Source organism: Vipera berus (genome assembly GCF_964194415.1).
Source record: "Vipera berus genome assembly, chromosome: 4".
Taxonomy (NCBI): domain Eukaryota; kingdom Metazoa; phylum Chordata; class Lepidosauria; order Squamata; family Viperidae; genus Vipera; species Vipera berus.
The window spans coordinates 15578064-15595657 of record NC_138206.1 but is presented as its reverse complement, the minus strand read 5'-3'; the positions used below and the strand labels follow the sequence as shown (position 1 = coordinate 15595657).

The 17594-nt window shown below is 42.0% G+C and overlaps 1 protein-coding gene across 1 annotated transcript in view; it reads right to left on the bottom strand.

The window, feature by feature from the left end:
• Positions 1-17594, bottom strand: part of CNTN5 (contactin 5) — a gene marked incomplete at both ends in the record, with an annotated part of 277925 nt that overhangs the window by 189860 nt on the left and 70471 nt on the right. The window contains one exon of the mRNA XM_081327707.1: positions 13541-13636. Coding sequence (XP_081183833.1) covers positions 13541-13636 — 96 coding nt within the window. The remainder of the gene's footprint in view (positions 1-13540; positions 13637-17594) is intronic.

Sequence of the window (17594 nt, the reverse complement as noted above, 5' to 3'; positions counted from 1 at the left end):
AAGTATTTGCCAAAATTCAAAATTCACTTCAGCCCAAAATCTTTTTATCCAATTGAGCTTTTCTTAAGTATTTATGTTAAATAACTATATTAAAAAAATCCTCTAATCATAATCAAATTATCCTCAAATATTGAGAGGGCAATTTGGATTTTTGACTCTGATACCAATAACCTATTTAGTGAAAACTTCCTTTCTCCTCAGGCAGTTTGTAAGTAATCTTGCTCTGCTACTTTAATAAGGTATTCCTTAATAGAAGAGAAGACATTTAAGAAGGTATTTTAAGAAGATACTGTAATTTAAAGAGGTATTATTAAAAATTCAGATTGATGAATGGTATCATTTAATTCTTATATTGAACATTATTTCTAAATTAAATGATAATTTCTGAATTTGTCTTTCATTTAAAAAAGCTGATTTAATTCTATCTGTAGACTGGTCTTATAAGGAAGGCAAATACCATCATTTTAAGCACCTTAATACTCCATATGAAACAGAAGTTCTGGTCACCTGAAAAACAGATCAGGAAATAAAAATTCAACATGTGCCAGGCAGATGATGTGTTTGTCTTAGATTTACTACAGAATTCTGACTGAACTTAAACACCCAAGTTGTAGAACTTTCTGAAGTTCTATAGTAATGAAGTTCTGCAATTCTACAGTGATGAAAATTCAATCAAGGAACCACATCAAGTCTGCTTTAGGAAACAAGGAGTTCCTTACTTTGTAAAGTAAAGAGAGTGAGCAAATTACTCCAGTTTGCTATGTTTTCAATCACTCCTCAGCATCCTCATAGTATGTGACAATTAAGAGTTGAAGTGGAGACTTTGAAGTGAGGAAAAGTGCCTTTTCCAGAACAAATCACAATGAAATTATGCAGATTTCACAATAGGCACTTGCAAAATTCCTTGTTGAGGAGGCAAATCTAAGTTATCACCTACACATTTAGTGGTTAGAAGTACAGATAGTTCCCAACTTACAACCATTTGTTTAGTGATCATTTGAAGTTACAATGGCACTGAAAAAAGTGATGGTATCCATTTTCACGCTTATGACTGTTGCAGCATCCGCCCAAAGTCATGTGAACAATCTTTGTCAACAAGCATGTATTTATGACAATTGCACTGTTCTGCGGTTATGTGATCACCATTTGTAATCTTCCCAGCTGGCTTCTAACAAGCAAAGTCAATGGGGGAGGCCAGATTTGCTTAGCAACTCTGTTAGGTGGATGACTATGGTCTAACTGGTTGGGTTGGCAATATGTATAAACTATGATTGTGGTGTTGTAATAGAAACTGTATTGTATCACTTTAAATGTGATGATTGGCCAACGCTGTTTTTCCAACGGCCATAAGAGGGAGCTAGAGACATAGCTTCTCTCTCTCTGTTATTCTCTCTGTAACGTTTTGCTGTTACTTGCTGATTATTGTGGTTTGTGGGTTTGCTACTGTTTGCTAAACCTGAAGAACTGTGTTTTGACTTATGGATTGGTAAGGAGACTCTGAATTGGATACTCCTTGGACTATTGTTATTTGCTATCATCTCTACTCGTGTATGACCTGGACTGTTTTATATGGTACTGTGCTATTGTATTATTCCACAAGTAAACCTTGTGGTTGCTGCGTAAACTTGACTACTCTCAGTATCCTCTTTTTCTGTGCACGCTCTTGTTAGCTCAAGAGGTACTCATAAAAGATCATAAAATGGGCCACAACTCACTTGTAGAGATAGAGTGGCACAGTGGTTAGAATGTAGTTTTTCAGGCTAATCTGCATTTGCCCTGCCAGGAGTTTGATCCTCACCAGCTCAGGGGTGATTCAGCCTTCCATATTTTTGAGGCTAGTAAAGTGAGGACCCAGATTGTTGGGGGTAATGTGCTGACTCTGTAAACTGCTTAGGGAGGGCTGTAAAGCCCTGTGAAGCAATGGAAATTTTGGGCTCAGTTGTGGTCATATCTGTATGTTCACACAACAAGAGCAGTGGTCCAGTGGAGTTCCTTCCTGCTGGTATCTGAACTGGCTACAATGTCAAAGGCCTTTAGCTTTGTTTTGGAAGCATTGGGATATAAAGATCTGCTGAAATTTAGAAAGTGATTGATCAGCTGTATAAGGTTCCTACTGGAAGGGAGAAATGTGTGTGAACCTTTGTCCATCACCATGCCTCGAACTACAGTACAATAAATTAGAAGCCCAGCTCTTTTTGATGCAAAATGCAGATTATCTTTGTGAAAAACATTTATTTTTATGACTCTGAAAAATGTTGGTATGCACTTCATATTGTAGGCAGACACCTACAGTAGAAGTTAAAGGATAACATTTTTTCTTATGCCCCATATATCCATATTCCCCCCTTCTGTGTACAGTAAATGGTATATTTTCACATACAGCTTATTATCAATATTCATTAATCCTCCATGCAAGTCTTTAATGAAAGCAATTTATTTGTTGCACTGGAATATTCCACATAGGAGAAGATGATACCATCTATTTATTACCTAGAAATGAAATTGCTTCCTTTTGAGCTCTTCGTTGTTCTTGATCTATCACATACATACCTGCCTGAATAAACCCACAAACTGTGTCTTTGCCTTTATTCAAGTTTAATTACTGTGATAAATCTTCGGAATTTCTTTCTCTCTTGCTGCTTTGCACAAAGCTACCAAAGATGAGTTAAAGTGGTAGACTCGTGACAAAAGCTGATCCTGCACTTATAAACTGAATGGCTTTGTGACTAACACAGAATCATTTGCTAACCTAGTTCAAAGGATGGTAAGTATACAAACCATAAATCTAAGTTGGACACATTTCTGTCATCCAGAAAGAGATTGAAAATAGGGTAGAACAAAACACTATCAACCTCATGAGTTTTGGTAACCCTAAGGATATAAGATAGATATTTTAACAACAATGAATGCAAACCTAGATGCCACATTTTGAAAAGGTTGGTCTCCATAGATGAAAAGGTTGGTCTCCATAGATGATCTCACATTTGTATAGTAAGCTGGAATTGAGCCACTCTATTTGTCATTCTGTCCTTCAACAAATGGTTGAATATGAAAACAAAGCTGCCCTCACTGAAGAATATTCTGCAGAGCATACAGAGTGGTTAATCAGATCAGCAAAAGACCAAATGGCAGTACTCAGATAAAAATATTGTGCTTGGTTAATATTAACCTTGACCCCTTGTGGTGTGTGTGTGTGTGTTAGTGTGCTGTAAGCCAGCCAGCCAGTCAGCCAGCCAGCTTAATTACAGTAGTTTAATATGTAGTAATTCAATAAGCAAGTTAAATATGTTGTGAACATATAAGATATGAAAAAGCTGGACATTCAGTGTCTCAGGTGCCCTTCAACTACAGAACACTTCCAGTTATGAAAAACTGGGGCCCAAAACTTGAGATATTTTTTTTTGGAACTTTTTCTAAGTGGAGAGGTGTATGAGACAATTAAAATAATTGGGAACATAGGCAGGAAAGTCAGACAACCCAATTTATCAAAAGTTAATCAGCTGCCTAATGATGCCAATATTTCTGTTTAGCCATGTGTTAGACTAATAAATCACTATCAGCATCACTCTTATCCAGTTATTATTCATACAGTTCCTTGCTGAGCAAAATCTGACATTCTCACTTGATCTTACATATACATAAAATGCAGCTGAGTCTCTGTTATCCTACATATCATGTGGAGCTACTGGGAAAACAGCAACCTGCTCCCATTTATCTTCCTCTTGTCAAATAATTGTTATTTAGTGATCATGCATAGCCATCTGTTGTCTTATTTTGAGTCCAGGACTGCATCCTCTGATTACAGTTCCTCTTCAAACTCTTAGCTATAGCAGCAAGTGAAATATTTGATGTTCACTTTCTAGGAATACACTTCAGCCAAAGAGACAATGCATCACCACTGTTTCCTTTTAATTTACTTATTTGTTTCCATATAGCATCCTGATATATATTAAATAATCTGCAAATATCCATATAGTATGCAATTTGTCTCTTCATGGGCAGTCTGATAAATTTTCACAATTCTATTCAGTTTAATGATGCAGTGCTATAATCAAACTAGTCATATGCTCACAAATATGGGATGTCATTTTGCCAGGTATGCCAGGCAAAAGTGGAGTCCCAGGAGTTGATAGCCAGGAATTCTGAATAGGAAACAATATTACTAATACTTGCAAGGTACTGCAGGCAGAAGAAATGGCCCTGAGGACAGGAGGAAGAACGGCTACCAAGAAAATGGTCAGATAAAAGGCCCTGAATCAGAGGATAAGAATGTAATGTGTAATCAGTGGTGGGATTCAAATATGTGAACAACTGGTTCTCTGTGTGGATGGCACTTCCAGAAGTCCATTTTGGGCTGGGCAACAAAAAATTAGCTACTGGTTCTGCTGAAGTGGTGTGAACTGGCTGAATCCCACCACTGTGTGTAATATAAGGTGAGTAAGTGCCTCTAGTAAGTAAACTCTAGTTCACAAAGGACACAGAGAGAAAGCACATTTAGACTTGCAAGATTCTGTTACTATAGATTAACAATAACAATAATAGTGATCATTGGTCTCCTGGTCTGAAGGAAAGAAAACCTTTTTAAAGGGCTGACACAGAATCAAGGAATTCAAAAGATTTGTCAAGGTTGAAATTTCCCATCAGATTCTGCTACACCAGGGGTGTCAAACTTGCAACATCATGTGATGTATTTTTTTCTATCGCCGGCAATGGGGTGGGCACAGTTTTGGCATGAAGCATCTGGCCCACGGGCCGGCAGTTTGATACCCCTGTGCTAGAGCACTGACATCAGCAAAACAATAGATGGAGCATCATGTGTCAATATTGGATTAGCGGCAGGGAAGGACGAGGGAGACGCGTCTTCAGGCAACAAACTTTATTAGCTCAGCCCGGGCAAACAGAACAGTACAAACACGCCTTATATAGGCAGCTGTCAGAATACGACAGCAAATCAGCTGCGGGAATTCTTCCCGCCGAGGGACCGTACCAATGGGTCAGCTGGCAGTTTGACATTCTCCCCAGCGACAGCGCAAGCGCGTTAGCTGGGGGGAAATCCCGTCAGCTGGTTTTGGCGGGCGGGCGGTGTTTTGACAGCTTGCCGCTGTCAGGGCGCATGCGTCAGTTTTGACAGTTCGCGGCTGCCGCTGTAGGTAGTCCGCGGTTTTGACAGCTTGCGGCCAGTGCGCATGCGCGGCGTTTGACAGCTGTCAAATGGCCGCGTGTTAGACTAGTAGGCCGCGGGTAAGACTGCGCATGTGCGCTCTTTTGACAGCTGTCAGTGCGGCCGCGTAAAGCGGCCTGTGACAGCTGTCATTATTGTTTTTAATATGTTGCACCCCTTTCCCCCCCCCTTGGTATGAACAATTAACTTGAACTAAGTTTTAACTGGTGTTGGAGCGCGTTGGCGAACTTCCGGCCCATTCAAAATCCGTCAGGTATGCTGGAGGCCTCTTCGGTCGAGTGGATCTGCATGGTGAAAGTTTTTCTTCTGTCGCGGGGGCCTCCTCGGGGGTGATGGGTTGGAGATCGGTGGGAGTAGGGATGTCTTCTGGGCAAATGGTGCTGGGGGGTTCGGGATTTTCCGTTGCTGTTTCTGGTGTGGTGTTGGTGGGTGCTCTGGGTCGAAGTTGGTCGGCATGTCTGCGCAGTGTGAGTCCCCCGCCAGCGTTGATGGTGTAAGACAAGGGGCCGGTTTGATCGAGAACTACCCCCTGGGTCCATTTATCCCTTCCCCCATAATTTCGGGCCCAGACATTTTGTCCCTGAGTAAATGTTTTGTGTGGCAGAGCGTTTGGTTTTTCTGCTGCTGGCCTGTCAGGTTGCAGTCTGTCAAGGCGAGTTACCAGCCGGTGGCCCCATCTGAGTTCTGCAGGGGATTTCCCGGTGGTGGACACGGGAGTGGTGTGGTGTGCGAGAAGGAAGCGGGCGAGTCGACGGTGCCAGTTCCCGACGACCAGTCTGCGGAGAGAGTCCTTGGTGGTCTTCACCATGACCTCTGCGAGGCCATTGCTGGACGGGTGGAATGGGGCCGATGTCGCGTGCCTAATACAGTTGCTCCTCGTGAAGATCTGAAAATCACGGGAGGTAAATTGAGGCCCGTTGTCAGTGATTATTACGTCTGGAAGACCATGGGTTGCAAAAACTCCCCTTAAGGCTTGTATGGTGGCACTTGTGGTGGTGCTTGAAACCGGGAGAACCTCCACCCATTTAGAGTAGCTATCTACGATAACCAAGAAGGTCTGACCCTGGAACGGGACGGCAAAATCGAGGTGGATGCGGGACCAGGGGTTGGTTGTGATTTCCCACTTGTGTACTGGGGCGTGGGGTGGGGCGGGTCTGCTTTGCTGGCAGAGATAGCAGCCGGCTACATGCTGTTCTATGTCCCCATCTAGGGATGGCCACCAAACATAACTGCGTGCCAGAGCCTTCATTTTAGTGATGCCCGGGTGGCCGTCGTGAAGTGTTTGGAGAACCTTTGTTCTGTGGCATGGTGGGACTATCACTCTGCATCCCCAGAGGATGCAGCCTAAATGGGTAGAGAGCTCATGGCGCTTTGCAAAATATGGTTGGATGGGGGGGCAGGGGCAGGAAGATTGCCATCCAGATGTAACCCAGGAAAGTACCCTACTGAGGGTGGGATCCTTACTTGTGGCGTGCGCGATGTCTTTTGCTGTTACTGGGCATTCTGAAAGTTCTTGTATGGCCAGGACTTGGCCAGCTGGGGCTGGGTCTGTATCGATTTGAGGTAGAGGGAGCCTGCTGAGGCCATCGGCGTGGGACATCTCCTTCCCTGGCTTGTAAACTAACTGATAAGAGTATGCGGATAGAAATGTGGTCCAGCGCAGCATACACGGGGACAAAATTTGGGGGGTTTGGCGGTCCCGTGTGAATATGCCCAGGAGAGGTTTGTGATCCGTGTAGATTGTAAAAGGTCTGCCGTAGAGATAATCATGGAATTTTTTAATTCCAGCTACTATGGCCAGGGCTTCCTTATCTATTTGTGCATAGTTGCGCTCGGGTTTAGAAAGGGTCCTGGAGTAATATGCAATTGGATCTTGCGTGCCATCGTTGAGGGAGTGGCTGAGGACTGCCCCAATGCCATAAGGCGAAGCATCGCAGGCGATGCATAAAGGTTTGGTTTCGTTGTAATGCGATATGGTGGTATCGCTAGAGAGCTATTGTTTCAGCTGTTTGAAACTGTCATTGTGCACTGAGGTCCACTGCCAGGGTGCTCCTTTGTCTAAAAACCTATGAAGGGGCTCTGCTATAGTGGCTTTTCCAGGCAAAAAGGAGTGGTAAATGTTAAGGAGCCCAAGGAATGCCTGAAGCTCCGTTTTATTTTTTTGGGGGGGGGTGCGGCTTTGATTGCTTGAATTTTTGCATTGGTGGGGTGAATGCCTTTGCCGTCTATTCTATATCCTAGGAAGTCTGTGGAGGGAACTCCTATTGAGCATTTTTCACGTTTTAGTTTTAAACCGGCTGCCCAGAACCTTGTGAGGACTTCGTGCAGCCTGGTTGCTAGTGAGTGGGTGGAGTCGCCCGCGATGAGGACGTCATCAAAGTACGGGCAGACTCCGGGGATGCCTTTGAGGGTTCGTTCCATGACTTCCTGGAATATTCCAGGTGCCACGGAGATGCCAAATTGGAGGCGGTTCACTTTGAACGCCCCCCTGTGAGTTACTATGGTCTGGGCGTCAGCTGTTTCCCTGGTTACTGGAAGTTGCAGGAAAGCATGTGCTAGGTCCAATTTGGCAAAAATGGAGCCGGAGCCAATTTCAGAGAGAACATCCCTTACTGATGGGACTGGGTATGCATGGGGATTGAGCGCGCGGTTCAGGGTTGCTTTATAATCTGCGCATATTCTCACTTCCCCATTTGGTTTGACAGGCGTCACGATAGGGGTTTCCCAAGTTCCGCTGTCAGTGGGTTCTAGGACTCCTAGCTTGAGTAAGTGGTCTAGCTCTTTGTCAATTTTTTGTTTTAAGGCGAAAGGGACTTTCCTAGCTTTTATTCTAATTGGTCCTATCTCCGGTTTGAACTTGAGGTCTATGGGGGCTCCGTTGTATTTACCCAGCGAGCCATCAAAAACATCTGCAAAATTTTTGCAGATATTTTCTAGGGAATGGGTGTGAATACGGTTGGTCCCTTCGAGGCGAATGCCTAATGCCTCGAACCAGTCTAATCCGATGAGGCTGGTTCTGGGTTGTTTAGTTATTTGGGCTGTTAAGTGTCCTGAAATTTTTTTAAAATCAACCTTCAGGGTGGCCTGTCCCTTTAAATCTATTTGTGCGCCCTGGAAATCTGCCAGCATAACCTTGGAAGGTTGGATGGGGATGCGGTGATTGGTTTTGCTAGCTATTCTCTGGAGAGTGTCCCCTGACAGGATGGAAACGGAGGATCCTGAGTCGACCTCCATTTCGCAGGGAATTCCCTGGATTTTGACCCACGCTCTGACTTTGGCCCTGGGGATGCTGTTTGCGGTTGATTTGGTTAGGGAAAATACGGACCCTACAACCCCCTGGGGAGGGCGGGGAAGGGCAGTCCTACCTGCGGGGATCTCGTCAAGGTCGTGGAGGGTCTCCCGGTTTAGGCTGCGACAAACTGAGCGGATGTGGCCGGTCTTGCCACAGCCGTGGCACTTCGCATTCCTAAACCTGCAGGTGGCCCTTGCATGGCCTCCGCCACAGCTCGCACACTTCGCCCTGGTGCTGGACTGCGCTTTCTTCGTGTTGGGGGCTGTCTGACGGTCTTGGTTGCGGTTCCCTTCCCGGCCGGCGACCATCCGATTGAAGCGGGAAAGAATTGCATCGACCCCGGAGTCGGACTCCGGTGGCCCTTGGTCGAGCTCCCTGGCTTGATGGACGGAGGTGCCTGAATTTTCACCGAACGTCTGGGGTTCGTCACGATGACTGTCCTCATACGCCATTATCTCCAGAGTGAGCTCTGCGAGGTCCATTGTGGGCCTTGCTACAAGCTTCCTCTGCAGGCGCACGTTTTGGAGACCGGCGATGACTTGATCACGAATTCGGTCCTCCAGGTCGGGGAAATGGCACTTGCGGGCGGCGTGCCTGACGGCTGCGATGAAGGTGGTGGATGGTTCACCGGGTTGCTGCTTCCGTCGGGCGAAATAGAGTCGCCAATACAGCTCTGACCGCCTCGACATGAAGTGTTTGCTGAGGCGATCTGTGAGCTCAGCGTACGGTACAGTGGCGACCGGGTCCGGGCTGCAAAGGCCAACGGCGATGTCATATACTGCTGGCCCACTGAGGCATAGGAGCGCGGCGGCCTTGTGGCGGTCCACCGTGATTTTGTTCATGAGGAGGTACCCCTCGACCTGGCCCCAATGTGACTCCCATCCTTCGGGGTGCCGGACGTTGAACTCCCTCACGTGTCCTAGGTTTGCCATGTTGGGTCCACGGTACTATGGCACCAGAATGGTAAGCTTGTCCGGTCGGTGACTTAGCTAGTGACTTCAGCGATTGACCGGACAGCTACGCTCCTGGGCCGTGACTTCAGCTAGTACCGGGATCCCACCTTCGTCGCCAGGTGGATTAGCGGCAGGGAAGGACGAGGGAGACGCGTCTTCAGGCAACAAACTTTATTAGCTCAGCCTGGGCAAACAGAACAGTACAAACACGCCTTATATAGGCAGCTGTCAGAATACGACAGCAAATCAGCTGCGGGAATTCTTCCTGCCGAGGGACCGTACCAATGGGTCAGCTGGCAGTTTGACATTCTCCCCAGCGACAGCGCAAGCGCGTTAGCTGGGGGGAATCCCGTCAGCTGGTTTTGGCGGGCGGGCGGTGTTTTGACAGCTTGCCGCTGTCAGGGTGCATGCGTCAGTTTTGACAGTTCGCGGCTGCCGCTGTAGGTAGTCCGCGGTTTTGACAGCTTGCGGCCAGTGCGCATGCGCGGCGTTTGACAGCTGTCAAACGGCCGCGTGTTAGACTAGTAGGCCGCGGGTAAGACTGCGCATGTGCGCTCTTTTGACAGCTGTCAGTGCGGCCGCGTAAAGCGGCCTGTGACAGCTGTCATTATTGTTTTTAATATGTTGCAAATATTACATGGATATTCCTATGGTAGGGGCCTTACATTGTGTCTCTCCATCCTTCGTCTTGCTCATTTTGCTTCTCTACACAGGCTTTCTGCTGAAATTCTCAAATTACAAAAATGGGCATTCAGTCATCTGTGGTCTTTACTGAGGCATTGGCTTCAATTGCTATTACAAATGATAATCGATTTAACCAGATGAGATATTTGTGTTCCCATCTAGAGTCATCAGAATGATTGGTATGCTTATTTGCAAGAAAATTCCAAATGTGATGGGATACCTGTCAAAGTCCTCATGCAATGGTGTAAGAACTTTGCTAACCTTGCAAGTGATTAGCTTGCTAATGAGCAGCTCAGAAATTAATATTCACAATGCTTGGAGATCTGAGGCTAGAAATAGACAAACTATCAGTACTGGAAGATTGTTAATTATCATATTGATGAGAGTAACTCATGTTGTCCAAAGGGAAAAATGGGAACATCTGAAAATACTGTAAATATACATGAAAATATATTGAAGAACCCATTGTCTTCAGGGATTACAATAATCTAATCTACAATCTTGAAATTCACTGGTAAAATCTTATCCAAACTTAATCCTGCTTAGCATTTAATTCTAGACAAGGTCGAGGATTAGATGTCCTTCTTAATGGTTCACTTGCTTTACTGAGTTAGATTGCATACAGTGGAAGTGTAAAAAAAAAACCCTCCAGAGATGATCTTTGAGAAAATAAGCAGTAACTGCTGATAAAAACACTGGGAAGCTTTCAAGATTCTGCTCTCATTGCCTATATTGCTAAAGTAGAATACTAGTACTGCTTCTCACCCCAATGTGAATGGCTCATCCCACTTGTGTTGGCAGAAGGGGCATGCCATGGTCCCTGTCAGTCAAGGAATTCTGGCTGGCTAGGTCCTGGAGAAGAGCCTTTTACCATGGTTCCTGCCCTCTGGAATATCATGCCCCCTGAGGTGAGATCTGCCCCACCCCCTTGGCCTTCCAAAAGGGCCTAAAAACCTGGCTCTGCCAATTGGCCTGGTGCCCCAATGGGGTGTTTCATACAGGAGGTAGTTAACTGATTAAGAGAAGATTCTCCTTGTATATCACTTCTTTCCTTAGTTATTTTAATGTTAATGTTTATTGTTCTAGTATTTTATATTGTGGTTTTTTTAATCTTATTGTTAAAAATAAGCACAGAGACGCTTGATGGTGAGATGGGTGGCATATACAAATAAACAAAAAAATAAATAAAAAAGACATAAAAAGTTAACTGGAAAAGCGGGATAAAAAAGCAGGAAAACAAGAGAGAAAAATAAAATAGGTGGAGGCTAAGCTGTATCATATAGTATGTAACAAAACATGCTGGATAGAACTTTCCAGCTACTGCAAACTGTCAGATTCAGAGAATCAGGACCACACATTAAGTTCCAGTTAAGCTGATTTAACTGTTCATGACTATACACAAGAATCTAGTCAACTAATGATCAGCACTAAATTGGTGCTAGATAAGAGTTAATGGAACTCTCAAGAGGGGTTGGTCTTAGATGTTTGTGAGAATGTAACAACTTCAGGCTGATTCCTTTCTTGTCTCCAGCCCCAAGCTCTGTCTGTCCTTTTCCTGTACTGTAGAAACAATGCAATGGGTTTTGTACAGGTGATCCCAAAGGGAGTGCCCTTTGGTTATTCCATTATTAGCCTTTTTAAAAATATAACAGTAGCAGTCTTTAGAGATGGAAAGGTGATCTCTTCTCTATTTTGCCTCTTAAAGGAAACAAATTGATGAACGGGTTGGTGTTTTAACATTTGCCATTTATTGCCAAGTCTATCTTGGTTGCAAACTTGTTTACACTATTTTACTCTGGCTTTGTGGCACGCTTGAAAATAACAAGGTATGCCACTTTAAGAGCCTTGGAGGAAATGTGCAGGCTACAGCTTTTTACATAAATTGACACACACGAGAGATGCTATAATCCCAGTCACCCAAGGAATTATTATAATATGATGATAATTCCCTTCAGTAGTTCAATTGCAATAATAGAATGTGCCTGTCATATTTTAGACGAATCAGTGAAATGTTCATTATAAGAAACAGAGAAACAAATAGTAAGTCCAGTCACTGCCTTATGTGGAAAAAGGAAGAAGCTTGCAGAGCACTGTATTAGAATAGTCCAGCCCTCCGCTTATGCAGAAGAACCTATACCATTTTAGACAAGTGACTGTCCAGTCTATTATTAAAAACCTCCAGTGATGGAGCACCCATGATTTCTTGAAGGCAAGCTGTTCCACTGGTTAATTGTCCTCAGTGTTAGGAACTTTCTCCTTAATTCCAGTTTGCTTCTCTTTTTGATTAGTTTCCAACCATTGTTGGAGCTCCATGGTGCTTTGGAGAATAATTTGACCCCCTTTTCTTTGTGGCAGCCTCTCAAATACTGAAATACTGCTATCATGTCACCCCTATTTCTTCTTTTCTTTTCTTCTTTTTCTTTATTATTATGTCTCTTTCAGCTCCTGAATTGCCAAAGGAAGCTTCGGAAGTGACATAAAATAAATCAACATGGGTGCTTCATTTTCAGAAGCAGGATGTTATTCCTTTTTTTAAAGCAGTTATGTGCACACACAAAAAATCAATGAATGTTTTCATTCTTTTGCTCTTTTACATATTAATCTGTAGAGCTTAATGTTCCTGACATTTATGAGAAATATTCAATTTGGGGATAAATGTCCATACTGGCTCGATCAAGGATCCTTTAAAACTATAAAACTCTGTCACAAAACTGTAAAACTCTGTCACAATTGTAGTCAGTATATCTACCCAAGATAAGGTTCCAGGGAGAGCCAGTTTGGTCTAATGGCTAAGGTACCTGGTTAGAAAGCAGGAGACTGTGAGTTCTAGTCCAGCCTTAGGTATGAAATCTGGCTGGACGACTTTGGGTGGGAGGGAAACAGGCAGAAGAAGATGTATTAGGTATGTAAGTCCAAGATGGCAGCTTTGAGGGCATGAAGGCTCCATCTGTGTTTTTTGTATGATTCATGAGAAGCTGAGGCATGAGCTCCGTTCTCCGCAGCAACACCTATATAAGGACACGGTGGAAGGTTATCTGAGCAAATTCCAATTGTGCTACTTCCAGCAACAATAAAATAATCACTGTCATAATTTGATCATGAAAGAGGACCGTGATACAACTCGTATCTGAATGAGAGAAAATTCTCTCTCAGCAGTGACATTTAGAAGAGCTCTGAAACTGGGGCGGGGTGAGAGAAACTCCTTGGATGACTCCTTTCTCCTGCCGTTTCCATTCACTGAGCAAAATGGATTAGTTTAACCTTATTTCAAAAATGCTAACTCCGGTTCAGAGGCTTTTACGAGACCCAGACTTTAATTATTCTTTTGATAGCTCAGGTATCAAAGCATTTACTGATCCACCCTTGAGATCATGGCTGAAAATTATAAGCCACAGAGTTGCTGTCAATATAACATTCAGCCAACCTTACCTGGTGAGTGGAGTGGAGGAGAGCATATTAGTACCACACCTTGTCCTTCTCTCACTGACACAGCACTTCTTGTTCGTCCACTGAAATTCCCCAGATCTGTTAACATAAGATAACAATTTTGATTCACAAGGAGAATGTTTTCAATATGAGTGTCCATACAGAGTTATTTTCCCTTCTTCCTTTTTTTCTTATGCTAAAAAAAATAATAATCACTTTTCACTCTTTCAAATGTAAAACAGGAAAAAAATATCTATTCCTTTCCAAATCAATGTATTCTGGCTAATTACAATTAGTAAATAGAGCTATTCCATGTGACATTTTTATTATTTCTTAGAGGATGCAGAAATGTGTCAGCCCAAAGCCATTAGGTGATATACCCATTTATAACAGATATCTAATAGCTCTTTTACAATTTCTCACTTATTGATTCCCATCCCCCTGTAAAAAGTCATTGTGTGTACAGTTGAAAGAGATACAAAGAGACGTAAGGAAGCTTTGCATCTAACCTGTATCCTGAATAAAGCTTTTGAGTGTTATATAAAGGATACTGCAACTTAACCAATAAACTATACAAATGTTTGCAATATTGGCTCCATTGGAAAATCTGTGCCATGGATCTTTGTTGAGAACATTTATGATTCATGGAATTTATATTAGACTATAAAGCTCTGAACATTATTTTAAAAATATTTGAAAAGCCTAATTCTGTCAAATTCCTGTTCTGGAGAGATCTTGCTTATGATCCTAGCTATGGATATGTCTCACACTATCCTAAATTAGAGTAGGACCATCTTGGTGTTGATGAGCTGGAGGTACTAATCTAGCTGCCATAAAATCTACTTTTAAAAGACAGTTGAAACCATGGTCTGTTTTCTGATTATCTGAACGGTATACAATGGTTCAGGTTCAAGATTTTTTTTAAAAAAAGAGTTATGTTTTAATTCTTGCATAGCCTCATGGCACATTTTATTGTTTATTTTCTTGTTCTTCTGCCATTGGAGCAATTTTTCATTTTAATTGAGAAGAAAACTTTCAATATTACTATTTGTACAGATTTCTCTTCCTTTCCCTTTTATGCTAAACAACACCACTTTTTTTATGAAATATGAAAAAAAATCCTTCCAAATAAATTATTTCTGGCTATTTCAATTGGAAAAGAAATGCAAAGTAGAAAAATACACTGCATTAATGTAATTATATGTTTACATAAGATTCAAAATATGAAGTTGTTTCTTAGGTTTGTCTTACATACAGTCTCTGGAGGCATGTCACTAATAATTTTCTTGACAGAAAATTGACCTTTTCCTGTTTCTAAAACTAAGTATAATAAGTTCTTGATGTGGTACACACACACACACACACACACACACACACACACACAAATTCAGACACATATAATATACATTTTATTATAAGAAAAGATGTATTTGCTGGATCACTAGGGGTCCCACTACATTGAAATATGATTTGCAACTTTTCACTGTTTGACTGATTATTTTATTTCACAGTACAAATGAATATTTCACACATTGTCATACACAACTGTCTTATATCATGTTAGACAATTGATCCATCTAAACTAAATGGCAGCATTTCAGATAGGTGTCATTTCCATTCCTACTAGTGTATACTAAGAGTTGACATGTTTGGCATACAAATAATTTCTAGACAACTTGGTGGAGAATTGAGATCTGCACTGTTCTAAATGCTAGGACTGGAAATTTCAAAGCACCACCATTGCTACTTGTTATCTGCATTTAGTAAGAGAATAACATTTATTTATTTATTTATTTTTATTTTAATCCCATTTATATCCCGCCCTTCTCCGAAGACTCAGGGCGGCTTACAATCTAAGCACAAATCAATGTGCTTAGCAATAGCCTTCATTCTATGTATATGCCTGCTTATTAGGGCTTTCGGGGGCCCCCAAGTGGCATTATTACAAAGTCAGCTTAATTGCCCCCAACAATCTGGGTCCTCATTTTACCTACCTCGGAAGGATGGAAGGCTGAGTCAACCTTGAGCCTGGTGGGACTCGAACCTGCACTAATTGCAGGCAGCTGGTGTTACTTAAGGAGGCATTAGCCCACTGCTCCACCAAGGCTAATAATAAACATAATCAATACCTTTCCCCATCATTTCTTTTGACCCACCTTTCCCATTGTAATTCAGTCCAACTCTTGTCCTTGCTCCTCTATATCTCCTTCTATTAATGATATAAATATTCTAATTAACTTTTCTATCTTTTTGTTGTTTTAATAGTTCAGTGATGTCTGATTCTTGGCAACTTTATAGGCAAGTGCTGTCCATGCTACCTTGTCAAGCACAGCTTCTTGCCATTGTTGAATGTTCATCTTTGTATCAATTTTGATGTTATCAAGCCAGTGTGATCTTTGCTTGCCCCTTCTTGTTCCACTAAACATTCCTAGCATCACTGACTTCTCCAAAGAAGTACACACATAACAGGGTCAAAGTACATCAGACATATTTTGATAAACCATAAAGCTGTCTGAGTTGAATTGACCACTGCTTGTCCAGTGTAACTCACTAACTTTTCTATCTTAGTGTTCTTATTTACTAGAACACACACAGATGGATATTGTTCTTTTATGAATCAGATGAAAGTAAGGGATGGTCCACAACTCAGTGAGAAAACAACAGTTTTGCTTCCAAAATGACCTAACATCACTAGTTTAAAAAACAAAGATGAAGTAAAATGAGGTCATGGAGGCCAGACACAGTCACTAAAGGAGTACAATTTAATCTATTGCTCATTGAAATATCTGCTTTGTATGAGTTACAGATCATTGAGAGAGCATTGGAAATGTATTCTCCAGGCAGCTTTAGAGAGACCTTATTTTTTCTTTTGCACAAATAACTTGGTCCTGTTACTGCTATTACTATTACTATTACCACTACTATTGTAAGTGGTTCCATTTTGGTTCAATATTGCTTTTTTATCAATTTAGTACTAAAAAGATGATGATGATGATGATGATGATGATGATGATGATGATGATGATGATGATGATGATTAGAATTGGAAGGGACCTTAGAGGTCATCTGCTACAATCTCCCGCTCAGGCAGGAAACCTTATAGCATTTCAGACAAACGGCTGTCCGGTTTCTTCTTAAAAACTTCCAGTTTTGGAGCATTCATAGCTTCTGGAGGCAGGTTGTTCCCCTGATTAATTGTTCTGACTGTCAGGAAATTTCTTCTTAGTTCTAGAATGTAATGCTAAATTATGTACCAAAAGGAATTTGTTGATCTCACAAAAATTGTGGGAATATCAGACTTGGAATGTGGCAAAAAAGATGGATCTACTTTGCAGTTGTAATTGAACTGCATATATTATGATGCATTTTAAAAATATTCTTTTTCTTTAGACTTTTGGCAAATAAACTAATAAAAATATATTAAAATTACAGGAAAGGAGAAAGGTTAGCATCAGCAGTGATATATTTGTAACTAATTTTAGTTACAATTATCTACTATGTACTCGGCTTGGATGAAAATAAATGATGTAAATGCACATTGTTTAACAAAATACAATACAATATAAATGATAATTTCCCTCTCTTTCTATCATGCCAGTTCCACAAAGTCTTTCCCTCACCTCCACCTGAAGTATGTATAATGATACCCCTCTTTTTTTGGGGGGGGGCAACAATGCCTAATCACCTCACTTGTACCCTACAATAAAATAGGCTGTTTGTGTGTTCAGTCTAAATGATTTAAAAACAAATATATTGAAAACAGGAAGAATGGCCACTTACTTCAAAAGACTGGCACAAGCAATTAAAGTGGGCAAATTGTAGGGAGGAAAATGTCCTTATTTTATAATCTATCATTGGAGACGATTGTCTTATCTACAAATAAGCCACCTGTATGTCTATGGAGATTCTCAGCCATCCAGGTCATGGTTGTCCCAAAGGTGCTTTTTTTAAAATAAAGCAATGGGACGTTCCTAGTTGTTTCCTTTGAAAATCTTTCACTTTTCACCCAAGAAGCCTGGAGAACTTCTTGGATGAGAAGCAAAATGTTTTCAAAGGA